The sequence below is a fragment of the Emydura macquarii genome, unplaced genomic scaffold (genome assembly GCF_026122565.2).
Source record: "Emydura macquarii macquarii isolate MOO-44397 ecotype Brisbane River unplaced genomic scaffold, CSIRO-AGI_Emac_v2 contig_295, whole genome shotgun sequence".
NCBI lineage: Eukaryota > Metazoa > Chordata > Testudines > Chelidae > Emydura > Emydura macquarii.
In genome coordinates, this window is record NW_027130432.1 from 3244664 (window position 1) to 3264107 (window position 19444).

At 39.9% G+C, this 19444-nt stretch overlaps 1 protein-coding gene across 2 annotated transcripts in view; it reads left to right on the forward strand.

The window, feature by feature from the left end:
- Positions 1 to 796: 796 nt before the first annotated feature.
- The window catches only part of HEATR3 (HEAT repeat containing 3), a 45242-nt gene continuing 26594 nt past the window's right edge, over positions 797 to 19444 (forward strand). For both annotated transcript variants that reach the window (XM_067550748.1, XM_067550742.1), the window contains exons 1-9: positions 797 to 984; positions 5660 to 5832; positions 7098 to 7185; positions 10273 to 10382; positions 12025 to 12134; positions 12848 to 12988; positions 14418 to 14701; positions 15871 to 15961; positions 17713 to 17870. In XM_067550748.1, the coding sequence (XP_067406849.1) occupies positions 841 to 984; positions 5660 to 5832; positions 7098 to 7185; positions 10273 to 10382; positions 12025 to 12134; positions 12848 to 12988; positions 14418 to 14701; positions 15871 to 15961; positions 17713 to 17870 (1299 nt within the window). In that variant the 5' untranslated portion in view covers positions 797 to 840. The remainder of the gene's footprint in view (positions 985 to 5659; positions 5833 to 7097; positions 7186 to 10272; positions 10383 to 12024; positions 12135 to 12847; positions 12989 to 14417; positions 14702 to 15870; positions 15962 to 17712; positions 17871 to 19444) is intronic.

The following is a 19444-nucleotide window of genomic DNA, read 5'->3' on the forward strand; positions in this document are numbered from 1 at the left end:
TATGGTACTCTAGCAAGTCCAGGTCTACTGCCTATTTTATTATGTGTGTACAACAGTTTTGTACCTTTCTTTGTATCTCTCTATATAATGATTTCCTAGTTGTAGCATCTGCATCACTAGTGCTACCTCGGGGGCTTCTTTAAAATTGTGTTCTAGCATTGGCAACCCTAAGCGGCAGATTTAAAAAATAATGAAGGGAAATTTATTTTCTGTGTATTGAAACTCTACAGTTTGCTGTGGGGAAAGCTTTTCACAATCAGCTGGTTCCAGCGTTCTGCCTTTGGATGAAAAGTGAGTCTTACCTGCTTGTGGCTCGAGGACCAGGAGGTTTAAGAAACCCCCACGTACTGGCAGCTGTGTGATAAAATGGAGATGAGAACAGTGCTGCTCTCCTCCCTCTCCTGAAAAGTGCAGTGGCTCCAGCCTCTGCCCTTGTGGAAAGGCGTGGACTGGCCACGCACCCCTTAGCTTCCTTCCCTCCTGGAAAAGGAGCAGCTGGCTGGGCCTAGTCTCCCCACCACCCCTCCAAAAAAAACCAAAACCCAGCCTGGGCTGTCTATGAGCACTATTGTAGGCAACGGCGTAGGTACAGCATTCGTCGGGACCCAGGCAGTGCTCTCGCCGGGCTCGTGCAGCGCCCCCTAAGCGATCGGAGCCGGGGGCTCCTTCCCGCCGCCCAACGCGCCGGTGGCGGAGGATGCGCGGCGCCTGCGCCCGGCAGCCCAGGGGCGGAACACTGCAGACAGGCTGCGGCTTCACACGTGGGGGCTCTGCGCTCCCCGGCCCGGCGCGACAGGATCGCTGCTGCTGAGTCGCCGCTGCCGACCGCGAGCAGACACCATGGGCAAGAGCAAGGCCCGGAAGTTTCGGAGAGCCCCGTTCTCCCCAGCCGGGCCCGGCCCCCAGCGGGCGGTTAGCGGAGAGGGGCCGGCCGGCGGGGAAGGCGGCGATGGAGGCTCCCCAGCCGTGGAGCTTCTGGAGAAAGTAAGGGAAAAGCAGCTCCTCCCCCTCCAGTTCTGGGGATGGTGGGGGGACAGGCCGGAGTCCTGCTGCTGCCCCGCTGTGTGTGTCTGTAGGAGATTCCCGGCGAGGGGGGGCTTCTCCTTTCGTGTGCCCGGCCCCCCAGCCAGCCTAGAGGGGGACGGGACAATTGTCCGCCCACGTGGGACCGGGGAGATACCCCCTCCCTCCCCCGTGGATTGATTTAAATCAAGTGTCCCACTGCTACTTCTTTGGATATTTATTAAACAATGGTGCAAATCTGATCACTAAAAATGTTAATTTACAACTCAATACAGCATTTTGCACCATCTAGGAGGCTATACTTTGTGTAATTTTTTTAGGTGACTTGATTTCTATTAATTTAGGAAGTAGTACATAATACCCATTACCTGTGTCAAGCTGTAGGTGCAGCAGCAGTACATTAGGAACGGTAAGAACTAAATCATACACACAAACACAATAGCACTTATATTTTATTAAACTAAATCTTAAATGTTACATAAATGTTTCTAATTTTCAGTTGCCCAGTCTGCTGAGCGAGCTGATAGCTGTCCTTAAACTTTTTTTTTTTATTTTCAAATGTTATTAACTTTAACAGACAAGTCATCACAACACTAAACATATGTTGTCCTTAAAACTTCTACAACTAGCTCTTGTCTTCTCCACTCCCACTGTCATTTTTATTCATAGACTGAAACAAATACAAGTTTTCTTGCTTTTTCAACTCCCAGTTGATTTCTTAGCTTTGAGTGAATAATACCAAACGATGAAAATATTCTCTCTGCCTACAGAGGAAGCTACTGCTGTGAAAAGTTGGCTTAGCAACTGAAGGAACTCTGCTTCAAGGTGCCTGACTAATGATTTCCACCAATTCAGGAGAGTGACTTTGTTCAAAACATCATCAGTAAACATGTACTGTTTAAATGGTTCCGCTCTAGCCCTGAAATGTATTATAACTGGCATAATTGAGAAGTGATTTTGAGATGTCCATGCCCTGGCTGCATCATCTTCAGAAGTTAGGCATCTACCTTTATATCTGAGGTCGAGAGTGCTCACAAGAAAATAAGGTGGAGTTAGTGCTTTATCCATTTGCTTCTTTACTGCCTGCAGTTTAACTTTCTGGTGAGGTATTTCTTTCTTCAATGTCTCTTGAAGTGCCTTCCAAATTTCAACAGCATCAGCAATGCAGCAACAATTTCTCTGAAGTTTGTTTAAGGCTGTGGTTATATAGGCTTCAGTATACTGAGCATATTATCTACATTCCTCTTTAATCCAATGTTAGATACTTTGGATGAGATACTTCCATCTATTTTATCACGGTTTTCTTCACAAAGTTTTATGAGAATAGGCCAAAACAATCAACCATAGAATTCCATCGAACATCTTGAGGGAGAATTAGCCTGAATCCTTCTGCTCTCTTCAGTGAAGCTGAAGCAAAATTGTTGTTACGGAAGTATTTTGTGACTTAACAACATTTTCTTTTATTCCTGGAGAAGATGTACTTAAGTCTTTGGCTAAAAGTTGCATTAAATGAGCACTGCAGCCATATGTTATTAAGGAGCATCCTTCCGTTTCTTCTTCTAAGTATCTTCTCATCTTTGCCACATTTGCAGCATTGTGACAAAATTGCGCACGTGACAGTTGAATTTTTGTTCACAGTTTATTACAGCTGTCACTGCCACTCCTTTTAAATATTCTGTTGGGTGGGCATTTCCCGATGTATCTATTGTTTCTGAAAGATATGCAATCCCATCTTCTGTTGTCACACAGGCACATATTACTGGATCATTGTGTACATTGCTCCACCCATCAAGGCTTAAACTGGCAAATTTCACTTCAGTATTTCTTGCACACTGTTCAAGTTCCTTCTCATACACTGTATCTAGCAACCTTCCACTAATGTTTGCTCTACTAGGTGGAGTGTAGCCTGGTCGGAGGGACTCAACCATGTCAATGGAGTGTTTATTGTTAACAATGCGAAAAGGAGAATTTGTGGCATAAATGAACCAAGCAATGTTTTCCTCTATGGGTCTTGTTGGTATTTGCTGGTCCTTGCTACAAACCCATCCATGGTGGTGGTTTTCCCGGATGATTGAAATCTTTTGCTTGCTACTGATATTTTGTTGTCTAAAATACATTTAGTTGCAGCACTGCTGCTAAAAGTACCAACGGATGACTCTGAAGTTGTTGCAGATAGACCATCACAGTCAAAGTCTCTTATGCTTAAATGGAATCCTGAAACAAAATTCAAAAATTATTTTCAATAGATGTTCTTCTCACTCTATTTTTCAGTTAATCATTAACATTTTTTTCAGCAAGGATGCGGATCTGATTCCAAATTACCAAAAAAGCTAAGACTGACTGCACTTAGAGTGCACTTAATTTGGAATAAGCCCCATAGAACTCACTGGCACTTCTGTTTTTTGAGAAAACAAGAATAGAATGGGTTTCCCTTGGAAAAGCTGAGTTATGCTGAAGTAAAATAGAGAATAGACTTATGACATCACGATTATTGTTTGTGGCCACGATGTTCCAAAATAAGGGGCATGTATTATGTAATATAAAATAAGAAAATGACACACAGTGGCAACTGGCAACTCTAGTTTTCTCTTATGCAGCTTTCTGTACCGTATACTTGGGCGATAGATTCTAAACCTAGTTCACTAATTAAACAAGCCATAAGGATTAGCTAAACTAAACTTTTTTTTCTAGCAACATCCAACATAGCAAACAGCTTGGGAATTTACTTGTTAAATCACATTAAACTAAAAGACATAGAGAAAGTCTTGAAGAATGATGCATTGCAAAGTGAATTATTTAAGTTACTAACCAGTTGATCTACATTGTTCTTCAGACATATCCACATCTTCATCCACATCATTTTCTCCCAAGAAGCAGTTTTCATTGTTATGTTTCAGTCTTGCAACTAGGCCTTACATCTCCTCCTTGCACTGCCTACACTTGACACGTTTTCCTTTTTTACCCAGGGAAGGAATTTCTTCAAAATATTCCCAGATAGGGTCTCTCTCACGCCAGAAGCCGTGACAGTTTTTCTATGGCAAAAGTATGGGGGAATATAGGAAGCTGTGTGTGTACTGAATAATGTCTTCCCTTTTTCTTTCCAGTCCACTCCATTGTTCCTTTCTACTCAGCCTCTGTCCTTTGTCTCTCTGTCTTTAAGACAGTGTCTTAACTAACTTCTCTGCTTTGCTTGGCCCAGCTCCACCACCACATAAGCCCAGAACAACAACAATCCTATCCAGCCTGTATCTTTCTTTGCACGTGTGACTTTAGTTTGCTGAGAAACTGAAACAGAAACTGAAAGCCCAGTACTTTCAAAGAGCAAGAGCTGGTAGTTAGACTGGACAGATGAGCCATTCATTCATTTTTATGAAACTGTAAGTGTAGGTTTAGCATGTTTGTGATGAGATTTAATTGAAACTTATTTTTAAATGAGAGAAATTTAGAATTTTATTGATTTATTAAAAAAATAAAAAAATCCCTTTTAAATAAAAAAAAACAGATTTATTTGATTTAAAAAAAAAATCATTGATTTGTATCCACCCTGCCCCCCATGCACACACGCATGCAACAGGTTCCCAGCCAGGAGGAGAAAGAACTGTGTGGCTTGACTTGAGTTGAGCAGCAGGCTGTGATCCTTGCAGGGTCACACAGATTGCTGGGTAGTTTCTTGAGCCTGGCTTTACCTTCCCCTGAATCTGGGAGGGGAGCCAGCCATGGTGTCTGTCTGGAAGAGAATGCACTCCACACCTTGGGTGTGCAGGGGGAATGTTCCCGCTGTTGTGAGGAATTTCATTGGCTCATACACTACCTGGGTGGAGTTCGTTAGCAAAAGGATCTGAGTCTTTGCTCCCACTCCCTTTACCCAGACTCCTGCCTGATGTTCTCCTATATGGCCTAACAGCTGATCAGCCCTCCTAGCTGCCCCTCCCACCTAACAGCTGATTTGCAGTTAAGCTCTGCCAATGGCCTAACAGCTAATCAGCTGTTTGCTGAACCTCTGGCTGGCAGCTGCTTCAGCCCTGCCCCAGAAGTCACAGATGTCCTGACCTCTGTGACCATCCGACTGCGATCCACAAAAAAATAGTCCATGGATATCAGCATCCCCATCCACGGATATAAAGGGGATATCTGTGGATTTGCAGGGCTCTATCCCAGTGGCCTTGGGGGCTGTCCATCTCAGGGTCCTGGTTTCTTATTGACCCTTCCCCTGTCCTTTGGTACTGAGAGATGGCCCACTAAGAAGACCTACTAAATTTTAGTAAGGGGCCAACAGTCCCCTTACACTGACTCAGGCTTGAGCTGTAGTGGTGTGCAGTAAGTAACCTTGGTTCTAAAGCCTTGGCTGGTCAGTTTCCCACTGCTTCCCTTTTATTTTGTGTGCTCATTTTTCTTTTAAGATATAATTTTCGCCTTTCAGAGTTTAAAACCTAGAAGATCTTTTATTTTTTTAAAAAGTTTATTCCTTTAAAAAATTGTTTAAAAAATCTTATTCCTTTCCAGAAATAAGAAAATGTGATGATGAGGGGGAAGACAATGTAGTGTGGTGGGAGGAAAAGGACAAGTTTTGCCTCTTGCTATAATGTAATCTTTTGGTGAACTTCCTTTCTAATCTCCCTTGTTTGAATCTACCAAGCTGCAACACCCAAGTGCTGACATAAGAGAGTTTGCCTGTGCCAGCATTTCCAAACTGTTGCAGCAGAAGCATGCAATCCCAGCCTTTCTGCAGAAGGATGTTGTCCGGTGTTTGGGTCCCATGTTGCTTGATCAAAGTTTAGCTGTTCGTGAGACAGCAGCTGGAGCTCTCCGGTAAGTGATCAGTAATGTATGGTGTAAGAAGGAGTTAATGTTGGTAGGGTAGATAAGGGGGGTTTCTGATACAAGGAAACAAACTTGAATGTTGTCATCTTTGGGTTTGTTTGGTTTTTTTACTTTAACCCTATTATAATATGTTATTTTAATCAGAAAAGTCTTGATGAATGACTGTTTACAGTCCTGATCTCACAATGAGATTCATTCACTTGAGTAAAGCCCTACAGGGGTCTCATTGCAAGATCACAGTTTACCTTAGTAGTTATTGCTACTCTAATGCCTGCTTCTTGTGGCATGTTGTTTTCCATCCCTGTAATAGAAATAAATGCCAAAGGGCAAAATTTTAAATTCTTGAAAATATGTTTCATGTGGAAATCATCATTTTGATAATGGCTTGGGAGCAGCAGGTTGGTGAGAAAATGCAAAATAGTAGCTTTTAAGGTAACTCACAAATATCTGACACACACAATTGTATATGACTAAACATACTGCACCTGGACCTACTGTTGTTTACTTTATTTGCACAAAAGCATAATGTTAGTGTTTCCTTTAGACATGTTTAGTAACCGTTTCCTGTAAACATTTTGCACACAGGTGCTTAAAAGATTAGCTTCCAGTATATCAGAAGGAAGGACCTGGGGATATGTTTCCAAAATGAAACTTGCATGTTTTAGTAGGAGTAACACAGCCTCAGGGCACAGCTACACTGCAAAAAACACAAAAAGACCCCACAGCAGCAGGTCTCAGAGCCCAGGTCACCTGACTTGGGTTTGCACTGCAGGGTTAAAAATAGCAGCGTAGATGCTCCAACTTGAGCTGGAGCCTGAGCTCTGAGGCCCTCTCCCCATATCAGGTCACAGAGCCTGGGCTCTAGTCCAAGCCAGAATAGCTACACTGCTGTTATTAGCCCTGTGGCGCAAGCCTGAGTCAGTGGAACTGGGCTCTGAGACTTGCTGCTGTGGGTTTTTTTTCTTTTGCAGTGTAGATGTACAGCTCATTGACCTGCTGTCCACATGAGACCTGAGATCTGCTTTTTTTAAAGCTGAGTTTAATATATTTTTAGATTAAGAAATATAAGAGACTAAAAGCAGGTGATTCATACCGTAGCGCTTTAGTAATTAAACAATGTGTTCTTTTTTAAAAAAGTGAAACCTGTCAGAACCTTTAAATCTGTTCTTGTAGAAATATTTAAATATATAGTGTTTGAAATATTCAAGGCAGGTAACTATAAAATATGATCCAAAGCATTTAACTTGTTTCAGAAATCTCAGTGCTTGTGGAGGATTTGACGTTTGTGATAACATGGTGACTAAAGATATCATGACACCTCTTGTAGCACTTTTGAAAGAGGTATGTTGATTTTTTTAACTTCTGTACGATTTTTAAATTGTCCCAGTCATTAAAGGTTTCTCTTTTCAAAACTACCGTGAAGTGTTTGTAAAATTGTTCTGAAGAAGTCACGTGACATTAAGGCAGAAATTCTGGCAAGATTAATGTATTTCATAGTCTTTGAATTGTAAATGGGTTTTTTTTTTCTATTTGTAGTAGATACAACCAAGCATAATTAGAATATTAGCTGAAAATAAATAGCACCTCTAACAATCAACATCCAGAAACCCCAAGGGGAGAACGAGGTTTGAACCCTAAAGAATAAGCAGTTGAATCAACTGATTGTATACAATGATATTGGGCTAGAAAAGTTTTCCAAATAAGGTCTTTTATGAAAGCTTGTCAAATTCTAAACTTCTTCATCATTATGAGGTATATATACACAAACTATGGTTATGAAATTATGTATTTATGTATATGGAGAACTGTACTCATAAATTTCGGCTCCATGTCACGGCAGGACAGTGAGCAATCAGTCAGGGAGAGGCACCTCCCAAGCCAGGTGTTCACGCAAAATCAGACTCAAGTAACAATCCATTTCACAATTCAGAAGAAGACAATGATGGTCCATTCAAGTTCATGGAAAGTCATTGAGACAAATGGGGATTTTCCCACTTTGAATATCTGTAGTGACTGAAGAAAAATAAAGGCCCTTAAAACCCTTTTGAAATAGAAGAAGTTGGAAGTGAAAGGCAGCTGAAGGACAGTCTCTAGGTGGGAAGCTGTTTGTGAACACTAATGCCGGCCAATAGCTATGGTGTCTGTCTGCTGGGAAACTGTTCAAAGGCAATAAGTAACTGGTAATAGAAAAGGGATTTTATTTAAGGCTATGTCGACCTTTAAAAATACTTAGGTCGACTTATAGGACCTACCTATATGACTTATAGATGTCCACACTGCCCTCCTTGGGTCGGTGGAGTGCATCCTCACCACAAGCTTCTGGGCTCCCTGGGAGCCGGAGGAAGTTGTACAGGGCTTCTCCATTCCCCGCTGTCCTCCGGAACAGCCATGTCAATTCCATGGCTCAGCACATATTATTTTCTTTTGTTTATTTCGGATCAAGAGGAATATATCAAGGAAAGGGGAAAATGAGCCAATTAGAATCGTTGTATGCAATGGATAAAAAGCAGCTTGGAAGCTTATGTTTGAAATTGGAGCCATAGAACAGAGCGTTAAGGCACCCCAGGGTCACAGGGCAGGCTGTGACAGAACCCCTTACTGGTTGGGATGATCCCCAAAACATCACAGCATCCTGAGGAATTGCTACTAAACCCTTTTCACATAAATTATTACACAAATGCAACTCTTTATTTCTGTGATAGTTTACTGAAATTATATGCAGATTGAGAGAGAGAGATCCCAAGCAAGGATGTGATTCTGCGCTCTGATTTGTTAGCACAGACCCCTGTGCCCATGCAGAGGTCTGCTGAAATTAATGGGACTCGACACAGGTTTAGGGAGGGTGAATCATGCAAGCAAATCTGATTGCAGAGTCTTTACAATTTTACATTACATGCCATGTCTACTGAGCTTCACAGTGAGTGCTGTAATCCAAATTAATGATTGAATTTACAGTTGGCAAAGTTGCCATTGTAGCAGTCAAGTAAGGTAAGAAAGTGTTTTTAATACCTCTAATTGTACTATATAGTCTTCATTTGGTCCAATGGATAAGGCCCAACACTGGGAGTCAAGACCTGGTTTCCATCTGTCTGCTAACTTTACTGTGTTATCTTGGACAAGACACTTAACCTCTGTGCCTCACTTTCCCAAATTATAAAATGTAGATGATAACTGTCACAATCCCTGGGCAGGCTGCCACTTCTGAGACCCTTTTCCAGTCCACTGAGTGCACCCCTTTCAAGTGGTAGGTCTGCCCCTCCCCATCAATGGCTATTAGCAATCCCTGCCTATCCTGGCTGTTTGCCAGATGCTGGGAATGGTCCACGGGATGGATCACTTGATTATTTGTTCTGTTCATTCCCTTTGAAGCACCTGGCACTGGCCACTGTCAGAAGACAGGATACTGGGCTAGATGGTCCATTGGTCTGACCCAGTATGGTGGTTCTTTTGTTCTTTGGGATGGGCTCCCACAATCCAGCCGGTCTCCCATTGGGTCTCTGATTTACACCCCCTGGCTATCAACCATATTACTTAGCAGGGCCAAGGGGTTTGGCACCTGCAAGAGATTTCCTCTGGGAGCTTGTGGATGGGAATAGCATTCAGTGACACAAGAGCAGGTTCTTGAAAGCAAAGTATACTTACTTTGCCATAAGGTATCCAGCACTTAGGTAAGTGGATTTAAATTAACAGAGATCTACACAAACGTTGTCTTACCTACACTTGGCATTCCCTGTTAGGCCTTGGGTAGACCTGACGTAGCTCTTCTCTCTGGGCACCAAGCTACAGTTTGGTTGCTGCAGACCTTTAACTTCCAGTAAGTCTCTGTGTCATCCTGACAACTTCCTTCGGTGTAGTGGTGATCATTTAAAAGAACAGTGTCTCTTGAACACCAGATTCTGAGCCTTGGGTATTGTTTTACCTTTCCTGTCTTATTTCTTTAACAATCCTTCTTGATCTAACTATGCTTTCAGACAGGGTGATCACACAGATGGGTATATGACATTTATAAAAAAACAACATATTTCCCAGTTCTCCCCAATAGCCATGTTTGTAAAGTGCTGTGAGATCTACAGATGATGATCTGTAAAGCTGCTTAATTATTCAAATTAATGGAAATGACATTGTTTATGAGAAGCATCTGGCATTATTTTCTTGTGGCAGTCAGGCAAATAAACTTGTTGAACTTTTGTTTACAAGAAAGTGCTTTTGAAAACCAGGGTATGTGTGACATACCTTTACCTTTGTAAAAGTATGTAATTTCTTTTCTATGGAAGGGAATAGTTGAATTCTTATATGACCTTGTTTGCCATGATTAGTTGCAGATGAGCTGTAATTTCTGTTATTAAGCAACTCTTCTGAGATCTCTGCTTTTAATTTTTTTCTTTAGTCCAGTTCTTTTCCAAACCCTTTTTGTCTATTTGTTTACAGTGCAGTGCTGGACTAGAGGCCAGTGAGGTCTCCCCAATGAAATGCAAAGATACCAAGAATTATGTTGAAGACATAGCCAATGAGGCTGTTAATGTGCTATGGAATGTATGGTAAGCTCCATGTTAATATTAGCACAAACGCTTTTCTTATATACCTAGTTCTGAAAAATGATTTGACCTGTTATGCATGTTAATTGAGGGAAAAGAGAAATATCTTTGAAGATAAAAGCAATACTACCTGATTGTCATTCCTGAAAGTAGCTTGTATATTAACATGGTTATCCCTTTTCAAACTAGAAAAATGTATTTAAATATCTTTCCCACATAAATGGCAGATGATACAAAAAATAGTTTGTAAGTGAAAGATCTTGAAGATCCACAAAGTTGTTATAAAATTATTATTAATCAAGCAGTGAGACTGCTGAAATCTGACTTCCAAGAGTTACTCAACCTGAATTCTGATTTTGACTTTTGTGCAACTACTATACCAGAGTCTCCCTGAAGCTGAAGACTTCCTGTAGTTTATGGGAGACTGAAGACTACACCTCCCAAAATTTCCAAAGGGTCATCCTGTAATGGAGTCAGTAAGTTTGGCCACCCCTGAGTTATGCTATACCTAAGAGGCAAAATTTTCTAGCTATTAAACAGACTCCACTGTGGAGCCACTTTGCAGCCATGTGGGGGGAAGAGTGAGGATTTCGTCTCTTCCTCCTCCCTCTGCAGCTCTTCCAGGTGCCCACATCATATAGTCAGACCAGGGAGTGGATTTGCCTGTTAGTGCTTTCATGCAGGAAGGGTGCTTAAGCATATTCAGTATGTAAATAGTCCCATTACTAATTTACATTCATTTGTGTACCTGATATGAAGAAAATTATAGGTTGCACAAAGAGAAGTGGAAGCAATACTAATACAAACTCTGGTGCAAATATTAGCATGACACAATCTGACAAAGACTTGAGCTAAGAGTTCAAACTGACATTCAGCTTAGAATTGTTTCTTGTTGTTCATTTAGGCTCCATCCTGTAAGCTGCTCCATGTGGGCAGAACCTTGAGCCCTCATGCCTTCATTTGGGCTCCAGGCATCTGCCTACATAGAGTAGTGACAGAGTTGGAGTCTAACACTCCTAGGTTAGTTGCTAAAATCTAGAACTGTAAAATAATTACATGCACAAGTCTCTGTGCTGCCACATGATCTTTTGTTGTAATCCTTGCCATATGTAGAACTGGTTTTTTTATTCATTTGTCACTTGTCATGTATATTTTGAATGTAAGTGACTTTGAGACAGTGACCATGCTTTGGAAAGCACTTAGCATATTTTGGGCGCTAGACAAATAATAATTCTCATGAGTTTCCTAGCCACTGGCTGGGTTCTGTGGTATTTCTGTTCTGTTAAAGTTGCTGTCCTGTCTTAATATTTTAGTTCCTAAGTGAAATAGCTGAGGCAATTTAAAGTAATACAAATAAGATCAGTAAGATAATTAAAGTAAATGGCACCTTTTAGATTGTTCTACAAACATAGTACAGACTTCTGAACATCAACTATCTGTGCTCCTTACCTTGACTCCTTATTACTAGCTAGGAAAGAACCACCCCTTAAAGTGGAAAATGTATCCATGAGCTGTTAGTTTTTTTAAAATGGATTTGTAAAAATATAAATTCCAAAAATAAAATGTTTGAATAAATTGTTAGACCTCTATAATAGTAACTTTTGTTAAAAGTGAAAAATGTTTTATCATTCTTCATTTTTCTTAGTGAGTGCAATGGTACAGCAGTATCTGTATTTAATAAAGAAGGGTGTTTGGATGCTGTGTTACAATATTTGAAGAAATTTTCCACAAACGTAGATCTGGCTATCTCAGTAGGTAAGTGGTGAAAAGCATAGTGATCATCTTGTAGTGTTTTGATCTACAAATATAAATCTAGCTTTGCAATATGCTGTATTATATGATCATATTAGTGATCCTATAGATTCACAACTGAAAATAAGACTTCAGAAAGGATCCTTCTAAAAATTATACTTTGGAGGTTGAAATCTCGTATGCTTGTTCTCACTCCAGAAGGTGTATGGGATATTTTAGTGTTTGAGAGAAAGGGAAGGTTTTGTGGAGAAAAATAAACTAATTTAGCTTTTTTAGGGAAGGGAGATGAGTTTGTAATGCAAGGGTGCACCATCAATTGAAAAAGCTTTTCTCTGAAAAAGTTTGATCTAACTAATATTGTTACGAGTACTTCTCAACACTTCCACTGTTTTTGTTGTCCAGTCAGTGTTTGATCCAGAAAATATTTCTGCATGTGACTGAGTAACTGAATTCAGTGGGACTGCTCTCTGGGTAAAGTTGTTCATGTCCAAAAGGGTTTGTAAGACTAAACTCTTACATTGCTTTCACCTGTTTGTGAGTGTCTTTCATGCAACAGAAAACCTTTCTTTAATAGAAAAAGGTGATTGTCAGGGTTGATGTAGTACTGTAAACTACTTTTATCCTGCACTTATGAAATTGAGCAGCTTTCAGGATGATAGTGTCTCATCTGGTTAGAGAGCTGAAAATATTACATTTTTGTTTTTTTGTCACTACAGCACATTGCTTGCAGGCAGTGACAGAAGATAACCCAGAGCTACTTTCTTCTTTCAATGCTTCTGTGCACCAAGTACTGGAATCAATAATGCTATCTCCAGACAGTACCATGGAGCATATCCTTTTAAGGACACTGGTGGCAGGTATGGTTCAACAGGACCCTAACTTTCATAATTGAAACATGTTGTATAGGAGGTAAGGTGGGATGGGAGAGAGAGAGGTTTTAGATCTCCATCATGCCAAAGTTATATCAACAATTTGTGCCATAGTGCCAGCTAGAAGCAAGAGCTGGGTAGATTGTTCTCAAGTCTGTTCCTGCCTCTGTTATACCTTTGTCAGGAGGCCTGGGGTTTCAGATTTCATCTCATAGTGTAAGATATCCAATATCTGAATGATGCCTAAAGATAATGCTGCCTCTTGATTGTGAATTCAGTTCCAGTTTGGTTTGGTGTTACTCATTCATTAGTTCTTGCTAAGGGAATATTGCAATAATAAATATTATGTTGCTCTTACCTTACCTATGCTGGGTTTTGAAGCATTTGAAAACATATTTTGAACTTTGGTTTAGGAAGAACAATATTTCAATCATTTTTAATATGGTTTATCTGGCCACTCTGTTTAAAGCCAAGCTATTACACGGCAACAGAGATTTTGAAAGCGGTTTTACATGCTTGTCGAGGCTGCCCAACCAAGACTTGTCTAAAATTGGTTTAGCTGGAAATGTTGAAACATACTTTGAAAATCTGTTTTCAGACATGGTTTATAAAGCCCAGTATGAAGTGCCTGGGCCATCAGGTGCTTTGTTTTCATCTTCACCATCTTGTGTTGCACCTTTCAGTTAAGATGCTTAATTCATGATGATTTCTGACACTGAAGTAACAATTAACTAGAATTCTCCTGTCTAAAGCATTCAGTACCTGTGCTTGAAAAGGGAGGGTTTTATTTAATTTCTCTTTATTTTTGACTGTTTATAGGTCTGATGAATAATGATATCAAACAGTGTAGTGTGGAAGAAAATCTCTCTCTGTTCTTTTAAAACAATGAATAGCTCAAAATTAAACTCATTCAATGTCATGAGGCTCTGCTATATCTGTCAGGCAAATTGTCACCAGGAATGCCCTATGGAAATATTTGTCCATCTTTATGTGATGAGGTTTGCCCCAGCTTAAGGTTTTGGCCCCAGAATGTTCAATATAAGTTGGCACCTAAAGAACTGAACAGAAAGATGAAAATCTATAGGAAACTCATGAAATTTACATACTTTTCTGAAGCGGGAAGTTGTTTCTCAGTTAATGCAAGGGATTGGAAATCAGGAGACCTGGGTTGTTTCCAGTCATGCCATGAAACCTCTGTGTAATCATGGGGAAATGTATGTGCCTTGGATTCTCCTTTTGTAAGATGGGGATCCATATCTGTCTTTGAAAAGTACTTTGAGATTCTTGATGAAAGATGTGGTATAAATACTGAGTATTATAGTTCGCATAAGCTCTGCTTTTACAATTGCAGTGGCTACAAGAAGGTCATGCACCATGTAGCTTAATGGTTTTGATATTCTAATTCTTCCCTGTTTAGGCACTGTCTGGAACATAAAGGACACCATTCCATCCAGTAGCCAGGCAAGCACAATTAATGCTATCCTGAAGATTTTCTCAGAATCATTGGTGGTAGATTCTGGTGAAACAGTTATTAAGATGAAGGAAGCTGAAACACAAAGGTTAAAACTCACTGCAGAGGCAGAAACTGAGGAGAATGTGGGTGATACAATAGACAACTCTGTATTGAATGAAGATGATGAAATGGAAGAACCACCTAAAGGAAAAGTCAAAAGAGAAAATGACATTTCAGATCTGCTTCCAGTAAGTATGGCAGATTGTAGTTGACAGAGTTTAGTGCAGTGTTATGCTTTTGTTTAGTCTTTCGTTAAGTGTCAATCTCATTTTCCTGTAACTCATTCTCAGAAACAGATGGACTGTTTTAGGTGAAACTTTCCCAAAAAATTCAGCCTCAGACACCTGGCATAGAAATCTTCATCATGAATTGTTAATGTTTGGCAGAGTTGTTATAAGGAACTGAAAATAGGGTCCTATAATGGAAGGTGAAACCCAGCTGGGCTGGGTCTTGGCTGCTCCTCCTTCCTCTACCCACTCCTCTCTGGCATGGGACCATCATGTTAATCCCCACGAGGCAGCCACAGCTTCCCCATTGTAGGAAAAATTGCAGCAGTTTTGGAGTGGGTGCGGGAGGCAGGGGGTTGGTAGTCATGCCTGTCCTGTGAAATTCCAATACGTACCCATGATTCTGCTGTTAAATTTTTTCTTTTTTTTAACCCTGTGATTTACAAAGGGCCTTACAGCTAGGCCAGATTTGTATGGTTTTTCATCAGGACAGCAAAAGGCACATGCCTGACACAAAGGCCAAGCCTTGCCAAATTTCAGGTGCCTGTTCCAAAGCATGCAGGTGCTAGACCTTTTCAAAGAAAAGATTGTCAGAATTCAACCTGAGCAAAACAGTATAGTTTTCCCTAGCCTCATTCTCAGAGACAGCTGAGTCATTTTGGCTGAAATTCTTTTTTAAAAAAAATTAAGTCTGAGGCAGACATCCAGCCTGTCAAATTTCAGCCGGAATGGTTAAAGGTTGTGATGTAAGTAACTGAATTAATGGGAAGTGTCAGGCAACCTTAATCACACCACTATATATATATTCTTATAATTTGTTTTTATATATATATATAAAATATATATATAAAAACAAATTATAAGAATTCAGTAGAACATACTGAAGAGGGGGGAACAGAACAACTAGTAAGGGATAGAGGCTCTGTTAGCCTACAGAACTAAATACTGAACAAGTTCTGAAGTTTGGCACACACCAGTATTAGCAGAACATTTGATATTCTCTGTTAGTTTTTTATGTGACACCTATTCACAATTATATTTTATCTTCTTTGGTTGACAATGTAGCTACTTTAAAACTAGAGTGCTTAGCAGTGCTGTCCTCCAAAATTGTTGGTTTGTTTTTTCTGTAGTCTGATAAGTGGGAACTGAAACAAGTGACAGCCTTACTGATGGCTCAGCAGACTGCTCTGGAAATCATTGTTAATATGTGCTGCAGTGAAGGTATGTAGGCAGCTTTTTCTTTGTTACCATGGCTTCCATTTTTAGTAACATGGCAAATTTAGTTGGACAGTTCTGGGCTCTTATCTAACTGGACCTGCTAATCATCCCATTCTTAAAGGTGAACAAACATAGATTTGCATCCTTTAATGCCCCTTACTGTACATAAAGAATCTCAAGATACTAATTTCTAATCCTTTTTTTTTCTGTGTTTGACATTGCAAATTTGAGGTGTATCAATTTCAGGCTTCCCTCTCTGTTGGAGTCCTTCAGCAAGATTGTACACAATCTCAGACCACGTCTGCACTTAAGTTCCTCCAGCCATAGCTATGTTGGTTAAGGGTGTGATTTTTTTTTTTCATGACATAGTTGTGCCAGCAGAAGCCCTAGTGTTGAACATCTGGGTCCAATTGCAGGATTGGCGCCTCAATTTGTTACAGTAGATACATCTTTTACTGTTCAATCATATTCTCATTATGGAACTATCTTCTTCTTCTTGCATTGGCTTTATTATTGTATGTAGTTTTTATACCATTTTTCCTTTAACATCTTTGCATCCTAGGATTATGGAATGCAGCTTCAAAAGGGGAGGAGAGGCAGCTTTTGCATTGTGCTGACAATAGGAATTATATACAGACAATGTGGCTTGTGTGGATAGTTCAGAGGGCTCTATGTACATGAAGCTTCTTTTGGAAATTGGCTACTTTACTTTTAAAAGGGGGAAAAAATAACCAAATAACTTTAAGATTAATATTAAAATGAGTAACTAAACTTGTAATCTCTGACACTTCTGCACCTCACCATAATGTAAATTTGATCCCCAAGTTGTCCACATTTAGGTGATAACTTAAGTAAATCTTGCTGGTTCTAATGAAAGCCCTACTAACACCATATGTTCCCTTTGGTAATTTCTACTATGTGAGAAAATCTGCATCTAATAAAAGAAAGTCTTTTTAAATTAGATTTCTCATCTAATGAACAGTAATTCATAAGCTTTCCTCATTTAATTAGAAAATCTCTTGTGTGTAGCTGCATATGCTGCTGTTTGGTTTGTATTTTACATTGAGTAAACAATCAACCTTGCATTACTACTGTACAATACAGTTCAGGATTAGACAAAAATGAGGTCTGTAGGAATTAAGAGAAATCCAGAGACAGGTGTTCATTTAATTTTCAGATTTTTGGGGGACTAAGATGTTTTGATTTCCAAACTCAAGCTAGTATACTGAATTCACAGAAATATCCTCTTCACCAGGGGACCAACAGAATTAGCTGAAATGGAATGAGACAGACACCACACCCCTGAGGCCTAGCAGGCATTGAAGGAGCAGTGCTCCCTTCCTCTCCATGGGGGCATAAAGCAGGCAGCAGGAGTCGTCAAGTGGGGCTGCAAATATGTGTTTCACTGGGGACCATCTTTAATGAGGAAATGCTTAAATCCCTTGCCCTCTACATACTACATCTTGAAATGAATAAAATATCCTGAATTTGGCAGTTTGTTCCATCCTGTAGTATTTGATAAATTGAATAATTTTAAACTAAAAGCTAGCCATTAATTAAAATAATTCATATGATACTAGTTTAAAGTATCGTGCACGAGATTGTAGGCCTAAAATGCACTAGTCCCTAGAGATTTGGTCTTGTAATATTTTTCTGGAGTTAAACCAGGCACCAGACAAGATAATTCAGGAGTTGGTGATGCCTAGTTTGTATGATTCTTAAATTTCATTCTTAAATCTGTGTTCTATTCTCAGATCCCTCTGATGATGAATGGGAAGAACTCTCCAGCAGTGATGAAAGCGATCTGTTTTTGGAGAACTCCTACAATGAGGGCAGCGGGCAGCCCATGTCACCCCTTTGCCTCTCTGCGGAGGTTCATGCAGCACTCATGAATAATCTTATTCCAAAAAAGGTATATCATCTGATCTGTATATTTTACCACTGTATTTGGCACTGGTGTGATTGCTACTGGAATACTGTGTCCAGTTGTGGTGCCAACAATTCCAGAAGGATGTTGATAAATTTGAGAGGGTTAAGAGAAGAGCCATGAGAATGATTAAAGGATTAGAAAACATGCTTTGTAATGATAGACTCAAAGAGCTCAACCTATTTAGCTTAACAAAGACAAGGTTAAGAGACAACTAGATCATAATGTATAAGTATCGATATGGGGAACAAATATTTGATAATGGGCTCTTCAGTCTGGCAGAGAAAGCTATAACACATTCCAGTGGTTTGTATGGAATTTCCTGCACACTGCTTCTTTCCTTCAAGATGTGCTGGGAACCCTCCAGGTCTGTCCCTCTCCACATGGCAGCATCTTTTATAGTAGAACCTCAGAGTTACGAACACCTGGGGAATGGAGGTTGTTTGTAACTCTGAAATGTTTGTAACTATGAACAAAATGTTATGGTTGTTCTTTCGAAAGTTTACAGCTGAACATTAACTTAAATACTTTGAAACACTCCTATGCAGAAGAAGAATGCTGCTTTTCCTTTTTTTTTTTAGTAGTTTACATTTAACACAGTACTGTACTGTATTTGCACTCTCTCTCTCTCTCTCTCTCTTGCTGCTGCTGCTGCTTCTGCTTCTGCTTGATTGTGTACTTCTGGTTCCAAGTGAGGTCTGTGGTTGACTGGTCAGTTCGTAACTGGTGTTCGTAACTCTGAGGTTCTACTGTTTTTGCAAACTGCGAAGCGGCCCCTCGTGGCAGTCGGCAGCTCTGCAGCACCAATTCTGTGGGGGGGGAAAAAGGGATTTCTGCACAGCACATTAATTCTGTGCAAATTCTGCATTGCTCTGTGGTGCAGAATTCCCCCAGGAGTAGAAGATAATCCTGGTGATCCTTTCTGGCCTTGGAATCTATGAATCTAGTTAGTTCTATTTCTATCCTGCCCCACCAACCTCAACACAAGTTTCTGTGGTTATCTCAATTTTTGCTTTTCCTTTCTAGGCCACTTTAACAAACGCAGAGCCATTACTCTTACCTTTTATTTTAAAATAAATGTACATATATTTGGATCCTGCACAAAAGTACACTGTATTTTGATTAACAGGTTAAGAGCTTTGGGTTGTTAAAACTTGCTTCTAATTCATCTTTATGACTGATGCATGCTAGGAAAATAATTTTGATCCTCTAGAACTTAAAAGGGACACCATCAACTTAAAATCACATTTTTGGAAAAATATTTCACCTGCTACTTTTACAAGTAACATCTCAGATAACTATAACTGGCAAGACGAGAAAAATATTTGTTTTAGTTTGTTTGCTTTGTTTGACAGTATTTTTATTTTTATTAGTTTGCATAGTCACTTTGCTTTTTCTGTGTAAAGTCAGGTGTGTTTCCCCTGTTTGTGTAGATATTTCATGCAGTGACAGGGAAAGGGAAACATTTTTAAAATAAGAAAATGGGATTGTAAAATAAAAAAAATTCAGAGGGAAACTCCAAGGTAGGTATAAAATCCAAGACTAGGTTGAGTACATTT